Source organism: Pelodiscus sinensis, chromosome 15, assembly GCF_049634645.1.
Source record: "Pelodiscus sinensis isolate JC-2024 chromosome 15, ASM4963464v1, whole genome shotgun sequence".
Taxonomy (NCBI): Eukaryota; Metazoa; Chordata; order Testudines; family Trionychidae; genus Pelodiscus; species Pelodiscus sinensis.
Genome location: NC_134725.1, coordinates 8,484,417 through 8,496,600, shown reverse-complemented (window position 1 = coordinate 8,496,600; position 12,184 = coordinate 8,484,417). Strand labels below are relative to the sequence as shown.

The 12,184-nt window shown below is 41.8% G+C and overlaps 1 protein-coding gene across 5 annotated transcripts in view; it reads right to left on the bottom strand.

Annotated features, from left to right (window-relative positions):
- The window catches only part of C15H12orf43 (chromosome 15 C12orf43 homolog), a 31,430-nt gene extending 21,161 nt beyond the window's left edge, over positions 1 to 10,269 (bottom strand). Inside the window, exons 1-6 of one of the 5 annotated variants that reach the window (XM_075898069.1) lie at positions 10,028 to 10,269; positions 9,061 to 9,151; positions 7,472 to 7,517; positions 6,575 to 6,673; positions 5,423 to 5,520; positions 5,014 to 5,104 (exon numbers count right to left, since the gene is read on the bottom strand). In XM_075898069.1, the coding sequence (XP_075754184.1) occupies positions 5,014 to 5,104; positions 5,423 to 5,520; positions 6,575 to 6,673; positions 7,472 to 7,517; positions 9,061 to 9,067 (341 nt within the window). In that variant the 5' untranslated portion in view covers positions 9,068 to 9,151; positions 10,028 to 10,269. Of the gene's footprint in view, positions 1 to 3,601; positions 4,717 to 5,013; positions 5,105 to 5,422; positions 5,521 to 6,574; positions 6,674 to 7,471; positions 7,518 to 9,060; positions 9,152 to 9,934 lie in introns of those variants that run through there. The other 4 variants (XM_075898066.1, XM_075898067.1, XM_075898068.1 and 1 more) reach the window with 4 other exon arrangements.
- Between the last annotated feature and the right edge of the window lie 1,915 nt (positions 10,270 to 12,184).

Sequence of the window (12,184 nt, the reverse complement as noted above, 5' to 3'; positions counted from 1 at the left end):
TCTACTAGCCTGGGACTCCCTAGCCGCTGGTGTGCGAGGGGAATGTGGAGAGTGTCTTTCTCCTTTTCAGTCAGGGGCTTCTCACTTGTGTGCAGCCACCGACTGATTTTTCTGTTCATCAGCGACCTCCAACCTGAAAAGGCTTCCCAACCCCTGCCTTACAAGGTGATTGGAGGAGCCTGTGTGATCAGCTTTTAGGATGGGGAGAGAAAAAGAAGTGGTTCAACACAGTACATCTGTCCCTTGATGCTGAGAAACAAGGGTCTTTAACCCCTGCCTGATGTTACATCACCGCCCCGAACAGACATTGTGTGTGTTGCTCTCTCTCACGTGTATCAGATCTTCTGTGTAAATATCTCCACGTAGGTGGATTGTTTTAGTATGAATATAGTGTAACCACATCCTTACATTTTAACCCTTCATTGCAGGCCTAATGCTACAGCCCTTATTTCTGTAAACAACCCTTCAGATTTTAATGGATGTATAAGTGAAGGCTTTGGGTCCTGAGGAACTAGTTATAAGGCTTCTAGGACATTTCCTTTCTGCCTTCTTGCTTGTATTGTCATATCACTGGTGAGTGGTAAACACACATAGGAGAATCCGTAATAAAATTCTTTCTGGGGTTCTAATGGAGCTGAAGCTATCAGTTTATGCATAGGGGGGACAAAACACAAGGAGGGGAAAAAATGCTCAAGCCTCTAAAAGGATAAGAAACAAAGGAGAGCAAAAGAAACTAAGTTGACAATGTCCCTAAAGCAACCATGGCTGATGACTGCCAAGATACCGATGTAAATTAGTGCCGGTATTCAGAAGGCTTTTTCCCTGGACTCTGATATTATGAGCTATTAGAATCTAATTTCAGTAACTGAAAAATTCATTGGAATTTTTGACTGATCACTCTCTCCAATCTGTGTTATCCTGTAAATATATTTAACTTTCAGTAAACTGAAAGAAAACCATTTAAGACTATTGTACATTTATCCTCTTTACAGTATAAGTGAAGTCAAATTTCTGAGGAATCCAGAAAAAACTGCATGATTTTCACAAGTTAAAATAAGGCATGTGATTTCTGTTGGCGTATTAAGTTAATTCTAATGCTGTCAAGCGATTAGAAACATTAATCATGATTAATCACACAGTTATACAATAATAAAATGCCACTTATGGAAATTATTTTGGATGCTTTCTACATTTTTAAATAAATGTATTTCAATTACAATGCATAATATGAAATGTACAGTGCTCACTTTCTGTTTGTGATTACAAATATCTGCATTGTAAAAAAACCAAAAAATAGTATTTTTCAGTTCATGCAAGTACTACAGTGAAATTTTTCAATGTTTGCAAGTTTCTTTCATGATAACTATGTAGAAAATAATTTCATTCAAAAATAAAACAATGTAAAACTTTTAAAGTCCATGCAGTCTGGTTTCTTAGACAATTAGTCAAACAAGTTTGTTTATATTTCTAAGAGACAATGTTTCCTGCCTCATGTTCACAATGTCACCAGAAAGTGAGAGCAGGCATTTATATAGCATTTTTGTAACCTGCATTCAAGGTACTTACATGTCAAATATGCTAAACGTTTGTATGTCCTTTCATGCTTTGGTCACAATTCCAGAGGGTATGCTTCCATGCTGATAACGCTTGTTAAAAAAAATAATGTGTTACTTAAATCTGTCACTGAACTCTGTATGTCCCCCTGCTGTGTTTTACCCACATTCTGCCATATATTTCATGTAACAGCAATCTCGGCTAATGACCAGCACACGTTTGTTTTAAGAACACTTTCACTGCAAATTTGACAAAACACAAAAGTTACTAATGTGTGATTTCTAAAAATAGCCACAGTACTCAACCCGAGGTTTAAAATTTGAAGTGCCTTTCAAAATCTGAGAGGATTAAAAGTATGGAGCCTGCGTTCAGAAATCTTAAAGGAGGAACACTCTGATGTGGAAGTTACAGAATCCAAACCCCCACCACGACAACCCAAAAAAAAAAAAAGTCAGCCTTTTGCTGGTGGCATCTGACTGATATGGTCCCTACTGCTTCTGATCATTATCTAACAGATCCTGTCATCAGCATGGATGCAGGTCCTCTGGGATAGTAGTTGAAGCATGAAGGGACATATGAATATTTAATACATCTGGCATGCCAAATATCTTGTGACACTGGCTACACATGAATGCCTAATCTCACTTTCAGGTGAGACTGTATAGAAGTGGTCAGCATTAGCTCCTGCAAACGTAAACAAACTTGTTTGTCTACACACGCTGAACAAGAAGAAGGACTGAGTGGATTTGTAGGCTGTAAAGTTTTACATTGTTTTGTTTTTGAGTATAATTATGTTATAAAAAAAATCTATATTTTTAAGTTGCACTTTAGTGATAAAGAGACTAGACTATAATATGAGGTGAATTGCAAAATGCTATTTCTTTTATCATTTTCACTGTATAAATATTTGTAATACAAATAAAGTGAGCACTGTACACTTTTATATTCTGTACTGTGACTGAAATCAACATATTTGAATATGTAGAACATTAAAAAAAGAATGCATTTCAATCCTATTCTATTGTTTTGTTTAAGAGTGTGATTAAAACGGTGATTAATCAAGATTTTTTAATCGTGATGAAATTTGAGTTAATTGTGTGAGTTAACTGTGATTAATCAACAGCCCCAGGTAACTCACAAGCTGACTTTCAAAGTGCTTTTGCAGTTTAGATGTCAACAATGCATTTTCTTATGGGAGAAAGATTGAGGTTCTTGCACTAAATGTGGGTGGCTTCCCAGGACCTTATAAAGAGCAATATTTTTCACTTTAGAATCTTGAGTTCCTATACCCATCCCTGGGTACGTCTAGACTACATGGCTCTGTCGACAGAGCCACGTAGATTTGTTTATTTGGCAAAGGGAAATGAAGTCGCGATTTAAATAATCATGTCTTCATTTAAATTTAAATGGCTGCTGCGCTCTGCCGACCAGCCGTTTGTCGGCAGATCAGGGCAGTCTGGACGCTCCTCTGTCGACCTTAAAGCCCTTTGTCGACCTCCCTGGTAAACCTCATCCCACGAGGCATAAGGGGGAGGTCGACAAAGGGCTTTCAGGTCGGCGCAGGAGCGTCCAGACTGCCGCGATCTGCTGACAAACAGCTGCTCATCAGTTGGTTAGCAGAGCACGGCAGCCATTTAAATTTAAATCAAGCCGCGATTATTTAAATCGCGGCTTCATTTCCCTTTGCCGATCTGTCTAATCTACATGGCTCTGTCAACGGAGCCATGTAGTCTAGACACAGCCCCCGTGTTAGGTCTTTTCCTAAAATCTCAGAGTTGCAGGGCTCCATTAGGAAAGTAAAAAAACAGTACTGAAAGGCTAGCAAGACCTGTGTCTGATTCTCAGACAGACAACATAGATCTGGTTGATCAAATAAGGACTTAAATGCAGTAACTTCCATGCTAGGCTAAAGGGATCTATTTTTGGCAGTTCTACTCATCAAATTTATTCATCAAATACCTGTGTAACTAAAGCCACATGCAGTGTGCAATACTTTTGTCAGCTGTGCCCATCCTAATGGAAGAAGATGGCAGTTACGCATAAGACACAATATTAAATTAGACTCCGAGATGTTTATTGTTATTGAATTTTACTGCACTCTGGCAGATACCATGAACATGGAAGTCTTGAGAGAGACAGATCTGAAAGAAACACCTGCTTATAGCAATGAAGTGACATTATTGTGAAATCCTTTTATAGTTCTGCACAGAACCCTGGAAAGATATAGATTCCACTGGAATTAGTAACATAGCAGGTTTCGGTAACATATTTATGGTGATTATAGGAGAGGTAGATGGGTCCCCAAGTTCTGCCAAGATATTTGTGGATGAGTCAGTCTCTCTCTCAGCCTGGAGCGGTTTCTTTCATGGTTCTGGCAGCAGGTGGTGGGAGAGAGGAAGTGGGAACTGATCCTTTGCTGCCATCTCCATGAAAATCAGTTTATCACCTACATGCAATAACTCCAGGACACAGGATTTGGACTGGATGCATGGAAGGATCAGACCAGAGCAGAGGTGATTCTCAATATGTCCCAATATGTCTAGGTATCACCCTAGTCCATGCAGAATATTAAATTGTTCAGTGCAAGGTCTGCATTACCAGTTTGATTTGTGATGGAATGTAAAAGGGGAGTTCCCCAAAAGATGCCCCAACAAGAGCAATCACTTAAACTCTTAGTCCTCTGGCTCCCCTAAAACAGAAGCCTCTCCAATTGTTTCCCCACAATTCCGGCAGAGGACAGCGTGCATGAACTACCTTTGTTAGCATTTCACCATCCTTCATCCATCCTGACCAGACATGGTTTATAGAGTGGAATCATTCACTTCTTTTCTGACCTTTTTCTTCTTCTTCTTCTTCTTCTTCCCTACTCTGGGCAATGTTGTATCCTCTATACATCTGCCTTCTTGTCTCTTGAAGTCTCTATCAATGGACCATAAAGTCTGGTTGCTGATCTGGCCACATCCTGCTGTCTTCTGTTCACTAATATGTTCGCCTTTAGCTTTCTTTTTCTTTTTCTTCTTTTGCTTGTGTTCTGTGCACTCCTGCTTGAGAACCTGACTGGAATCTGGGGGCATCATTGAAAGCCCACTTTGCTTCAAGATATCTGCTGCTGACACAGCAGCCTCTTGGCATCGCTGCCATTCCTGGTCACTGTCCAGCTCACTGGAAGGATTGCAAGCAAAGTGGGAGGTAAGTATGTTACATTTGCATCCTGCATTCACCCAAAGAACATACTCTGAAATTAGCATGATCTTGATAAATGTAATAGCTTTGTGACTCAAAAATGTATTCCAGTGACCACTTAACCGGTCTGTACTCCAAAGCGCTCTTTAAAAGACATTATGTGCACTGGAAAAATAAATACAACCTCTAGTTAAAATTACTAATTTCCTTTCACTAGGAAATCTCAAACACGGGAAGGAATATTTTTAGGAACAAAGTAGCAGACTAACACCTCACCTAGAACTGGAAGGTCGTCGCCTTCTGGCTAAAATGGGAGGTTTGGATTTTTCACAATCTCCTGGAACAGACGAAGAGAATAGGCGAAAGTCTAAGAAATACAAAAAGGAAGAGAGGGAAATAAATAGGTTAGAAAGTTATTTTAGCCAAGAGATAAAACACAGGCAGCAGCAGCAGCCACCAACAATCCCTCTATGAAGCAACACTGATGTCAACCGTCACATGGAATTTATGCTGGCCCAAAGAACTAACAGGTGTTAAATAAACTTTCTGGGTTATTATATAAAGGTAATATACCCTGCTGATATTAACAAGAAATCCTAAAGCAATGCATGAGAGAATACCAGACAGAATACCAGTGGAGAGCTATTAGATCAGTGCTACAACGGTGACTGTGCTTGGAACTCACCATCATCTGCAGAGTCAGCTATTTGCATGGAAGTCCGTGCGGGATCTGATGACTCCTCCAAGACAGTGATGTAGCTAGAAGGGAGACCATAGTCTGAACTTAAGAAAGGAAACAAGGATTTGATTTCAAGCAGCCAACCTCAGTTTAAGAAGTTGGAAAAGTTAAAAAACAAGATTAAAGTGAGCAGTTAAGTAACCTTTACACAAAGGGCTTATCTCTGTAGAGCATGGCCATTTCATTCAGAAGCATGGCACACAGAAACTACCCAGATACAACATTCCAAGCAGCCAGCCTCTTAGGACCATTAGTTCTAACACTGCATCTTAGGCCCATTAGTTCCCATCTGCCATATTTACACATTAAAGAAAGGCAGCAGCTATGTGTCATTAGGTAAAACGTTCAAACACCTGCCATATTTCCAGTACAGCTCTGAGTCAGGCTCAATCTGTTCTACAGGTAAGTTGAAAAAAGGACCACAGACATGATGGGGGAATTTTCTGACAGATTCAACGCCAGGTCATAACTGGACATGGCTCTGGTGAATCTCAATCCTATCTACTCCCTTCCCAACACTGAAGCAAACAGAGAAAGGCTCTCCAGCCCATGTCAGGTTTACTTCATTTCCAGTGGGTGAATGGAACGAGGTCACAAACATTCGGCACTCAGTCCCAGGCCAGCAGGATGCACAGGGATATAAGAAACAAGAAGGGAAACAATCTTTTTTTTCCATGGAAAAAGATGTATGTAACTCTTCAGTGATTCCCATTTCTAGAACGCAAGCATCTATTGATGCTGATCAAGGGAAGGTTCTGACTAAGATTTTGCCTACACAAATATTTAAAGCGCATCTGCGGCAACACTTTAAACGGAGAACGTGGCCATAGGCTTGAGCTCTGGGAAAGAGATCTCCCAGTGCTCTGTGTCAACCATCTCCATGAGGGGAGTAGGTAACAGCCCTGGGAGCCTGGCTCCCAGTACTGTAGCCTGATTCACACTGGTATTTTACAGCGCTATAACTTTGGGGTGAGGGGAGGAGGAAGAGAGATTTTTTTCACACCCCTAAGCCAGAAAGTTACAGTGCTGTCAAACGCCAGTGTAGACTTAGCCATAGGTTTGTTTAGTCTCATAAGGTTGTGCATTGTTATTGGTTACCTGTCTAACATTGCTCCCAGTTTCTTTGCAACATGTGCTCTGAACTCTGGTGTGGTCTGTAATTCGTTGCCATCATTGTCATGGTCATTCACCTTCTGTCTGTTTAAAATAAAAACAATTTGTGATCTCCTTCAGACACAGTAACCTTCTGCTGTTTTCACTTTAAACCAGAAGATTGGGAATGGGACAGACAGCCAAGCCACTGCCAACAGAAGGCTGTTCACTAGCATGGGTGAAGTTAGCTGGGTGGTCTCAGTATGGTAGCCAAAAGACAGATGTCCACATTCCATAAGTATCCACAACATAGTTGATATTAATTAATCTTTGCTGAGAGTCTCCGCAGCACAGACCAAAGAATGGAACTCTAATGATCCTCTCACTCCTTTGTCCCTGAAGAACAGAGCTGGCGGGATATCATCAAAGTAATGAGGATGCCAATGCTGTTAGAACATAAGAACAGCCAGACTGGGTCAGACCAAAGGTCCATCTAGCGCAGTATCCTGTCTGCCAACAGTGGCCAATACCAGATGCCCCAGAGGGAAGGAACAGAACAGGTAATGCTGTTCCTCATTCCAGCTCTGCCCCTTGCAGAGGACTTTATTAAAAGTTGCCACATTGATCGCCTTGAAGACTATGCTTACAAAGAAAAATACTGAGAATGAAGACAGGAAAATATGGACTCTTCTCTAAGGCTTCTTAATGGAGGATTGCTTTCCCTACTGATCAGAACTTTGCAGAAATATTTGTTCACTTTATATTCAATTGTGATAAAAGACAAAGTAATATAATAGAGTCAGGTAATCTTTACTATTGTATAGGCAACAGAACAAGTTCTATTTATAATCACAGTTTCATTTATCTTCAGCCAAGCAGATCACTGAAATCCAGCAAAAATACCTGAGACTAGGCTGAACTTTTAATAACTTGTCCTTCCCAAAGCCACCTGAGAAAACAAAACAAAGGCAAATTAGAAATCTCCAAAACTAAAACCATTTTAATCCTAATTTCACTGCAGAAGATTTTACAGGATAAAAGTAAATTTTGGAAGACAGAATAGTGGTCACATTAAAAGGTGGATAGTGTTTCACTTGAAACATTCTTCAAGCAAACTATACATCAAGTGACCAACTCTATTTGCTAAGATAGTGTAACACTATCTCAAGTCAGTCAGAAATTCTGACTGGTTTGAGTTGCTGGACACTATATCTGATTTAAATGGAACCTACTGATTTGATGTATATATAAATGACTTTTTTGCAATCTCTGTGTTCTTTAATTTTCTACATTTGTATAGACTCATTTTCTAAGATTGTGGGAGAAAAATGGAGAGACAGTCTTCAGTCACAAGTCAAAATCTCTGCTGGGAGTATAAAGAAAATATATGTTTCTATTATAGAGTCAATGTTAGGAAACAGCTGCATTTTAAATCTTTCTTATGATTAGACAGCAGAGACAATAACATTATCCTGTGTTTTATATTAGGCAGGGTATTTTTTAAATATGGCTGTTTAGGATCTCATCCGAATGGTAAGGAATGCCATTTTTTTTTGGTGGGAGGGTTCATTTGCAATCCTAGAGAACTATTACAAGATTTATTCTGCAGCACAGGGGAAGCTAAAATGCATATTCCCAATCTTGCTACTGTTCTAACCAGTTTAAAGCTTTAGTATGGATAGATGTGGGCCATACTGCAGGACTGAACAGCATTAAAACCAGGCCAACAAATCAGTAGGTATCACAGTTTAGACAGGATTTTAGAAGATCTGATTTCCTGCTCTCTCTGCATCTAAGCAAGCAGACTTTGGACAGCACCCATGACAGCCTATGCACTTATCCAAAAAAACAGTGGAAAGTAGGACAGCAAGTGAAATAACAAACAAGCATACAAAATATTTTTATCTGATATATTAATTCCTCAGATGCAATCCAAAGTATGAGCCATTATTGAACTGTGTGACTTACATCAAGGGTCTGGCTTGGGTAGGCAAGATGCCAATCATAATTCACGATGCTAGAAAATCCTCAGTCCACCCATTTCTTTCTTTTTGAGAATCTTTATTTCAGACTTACTTTAACTGATTTTTAAAAGATGTTTTTGTACACAGCGTACAGGTGAGCATGAGATTTAATATGCTACTTTTTAATATTTTCATGTTTCCTGTCCCTGCTTCACTCAGGTCTGAGCCCATGAAAAAATCAACTTTACTCCAGGCCCACTCATTAAACATAAAGCTGCTCAGTTAGTATTGGAGAAGCAAGTGCCTTTGAGAGGCTACACTGTTGGGCGCAGGAGCAAGCACCCACAGCCTACTGATCCACAAAACCCCCCAACATCCAAAATCTAAGGCTAGCCATCTTGTTTGATTTGTGGTCTGGTTACTTTTGCAGCGATGTGGGCCAGACTGGGAGGCAGGAACAGAATGTGGGTGTTACAAGTTAAAGTGTGAAAGCCTGCTAATTGACTGAATTTGCGACTGAGAGCTTACTGAGCATGCACACACCAGTTGATCAATGCTGATTAACATCTTCGGAAGCCACTGAGCCCTTCATCAGCATCAGATTCTGCAAACTACTTTCCTAGAACAAAAAACAGGACTATGTAGCACTTTAAAGACTAATAAGTTTATAAACCATCTTGTTAGTCTTTAAAGTGCTACATAGTCCTGTTTTTTGTTTCAGCTACACCAGACTAACACGGCTACATTTCTTCTGCTTTCCTAGAGGGAGCTCAAAAGGGGCTAAATGGGCTATAGGCCAGAGTCTGGATTAGGGGGTGGAAACTGACTGGCCAAGGGATTAAAAAAAAAGCAAGCAAATGGTCTGGTAGCACTTTAAAGACTAACAAAACATGTAGATGGGATCATGAACTTTTGTGGGCATAACTCACTTCTTCAGATGACCAGAGCTATGACTAGGGGATAAGAAAACTCTAAATCAATAGGAGAAGGGGGGGAGGAAAGAACGATGCTCTGTCGCCCACCCCCTACCTCTATACATAAAGTATCAGGAGAAAAGGTGCTAAAGACCAAAGTTAGTGGCTAGCTTGCTAAGGCAGGAAGGGTACCATTCAGAAAGCTGTTTGCACCTTCAGCGGAGCAGGCTGAGGAGTAAAATCAGGGAGGGGAGACGGAGCTGAGCTCGGGGTGAGACACTGCCAGAGGCACTGGGGGGCATGTGCCCTGCTGAGCTGACACCCCAGCAGACCTGTAGGCGGGTAGGGGTGCGCAGGGTGCCAACCCCCCCTTGTGTCCCCCCCAAGTCAGCTGGACGCGGGCAGGCAGAAGCAGCCCCCCCCATGCTCTGACCGACGGGGGGGCTGATTCCCCCCGACTGGGGGGGCAGTCACCCCCTTGCACCCACATTTACACCCCCCACGTGGGGGCCGCCAGCGCTTGCAGGAGAGGGGGGGGCTCTTTAGATCGCGCTCCCAGGGGCCTCCCAGCGCCGCCCTACCGCCGCCGGGCCCCGCCAGCTCCCAGGCGGCCTCGCGGAAGCGCGCCAAGTCCTCCGCGCCGCTGCTCTCCGACTCCGACTCGCCCGCGCCACGGCCGGCCCGCAGCGCCGCCATCTTGGCCGGCCCGCAGAGCATCCTGGGACTTGTAGTCCCGGCCCTGCCACAGCGAACCCGGGACCAGGCGCCCGCTGCGAACCCCAGGCGTTTGCGAGCGCCCGCTCTGGCGCCGGGGGGCCCACGTGACCCTCCCTTCTGCCCCACGTGGGGCTCGGAGGGAGGGGGGGGCTTCTTGTAACCAGTGGCGGATTTAGAGTGGGGGGGGGTCCTGTGCTCAGCTTCCTTTCTGCCCCCCTCCCAGCCAAGAAGAAGCACATTCCCTCTTCCTGCCCCTCCCACGTGTCCTTCTTCTTTCTTCATCCTCCTCCTCCTACTGCCATAGGCCATGGCTACGGGCATGATTTTCCCCAAATGCTTTTCACCGGAAAGTTTTTTCCGTTAGAGGCATTTGCGGAAAAGAGCGTCTAGAGTGGCACGGATGCATTTCCGCTAACCGAGTTATAAGATCAAGAACACATATTCCTGCGCATCCAGAAATATAATCTATGCTATCGTGTGCTGAAAGTGTCCGTCTGCTATGTACATTGGACAAACGTCTCAGACACTTCGCCAAAGGATCAATGCCCACAAAACAGATATCAGACAAGATCACAAAGAAAAAAACAGTTTCTTGCTATTTCAACCAGAAAGGACATTGTCTCAACCACTTGATTACCTGCATCCTGCTTCAAAAGCCTTTTAAGACTGCACTTGAAAGAGAATCCTCTGAACTGTTATTCATGCTTAAATTCGACACTTTACACTTGGGTCTGAATAAGGAATCTAATTACCTTACCCATTACAAAGATAGCTTCCCCAATTATCACCTCTAATATCATTAGCTCACAGACATTTACTCCCCCCCCCCCCATCTCCCTTCTGTTCTGAAATTTGATTTGTCCTTTTCATATGTGTTCATTTTTTTAAATTGTATCCTTTGGTATATATGGTTATGACAATTTTTTCCACTATTTGATCTGAGGAAGTGGGTCTGGCCCATGAAAGCTCATCACCTAATAAATCATCTTGTTAGTCTTTAAAGTGCTACATAATCCTGTTTTTTGTTTCAGCAGCACCAGACTAACACGGCTACATTTCTATCACTATTCTGAAGAAGTGGGTTTTACCCATGAAAGCTCATGATACAGTAGATCTCTGTTCGACTCTAAGGCACCAGAGGATTACAGTATACATCCAAACTGTGTCACAGAGGGAGCTGGCATCCATGCTCGCTACAGTGTGTGAGAATTAATTTGATGCTTAATCTTTGACACTGTTTTCTATCCTGTTCTTCAGCTATATTTGGAGATAATTACATACATCTAATTTACTTTTTAACTGCCATTGTGCATTATGAAAAAATTTTCATTGAGCTGTCACAGTGATGCCTAGCTATCTTACTTTATGATAACTATAGCACTCAGGAATCAGAGACAACTTTTTTGAGAACATTAATTTATTTCCATGCTTTGAAAACAGAAATTAAAATAGAAAATTTATCTTGTAATAAAACCTAGAGGAAATTCCTGGAACAAGAGATATAATGGTGACAGTTGCTACTTGGTCCAAATTTTCTGGTATTATCCCAGCTTTAATAGGGTCATCTCTGAATTACACAAATATGTTTGTAGTCCATGTGACATCTTAATTTTTTATATGGTATTAGCATGTTGAAACGTAGCTGCAACATTAATGTGTGAAACCGTTATCAAGTTATTGCAACATGCTTCTTTAAGTGTCATAAAACTGTGAAGGATGAGTTTGCCTTGTCTGATCAATTTCTAAAGACACGTCATGTACTGTCAGATAGTAGAATCTCAAGATGTGTTGCCCCATGTGGGGGTGGCGGGAGCAGGGATCAACATTTGTTTATTGTATGCTCCCCCCATTTTGGATACTACAGTCTTCACCTTATCTGTGTCTTGTTAGCTGATACACTTGCATCACATATAGTGGAAATTCCAGCATGGCTGCTTGTTGGTAGCATTGCTGTGGATCTTGTAGTAGACATCTATCAGAGTGGTAGCTGTGTTAGTCTCAAGCTGTATAAAACACAGAAG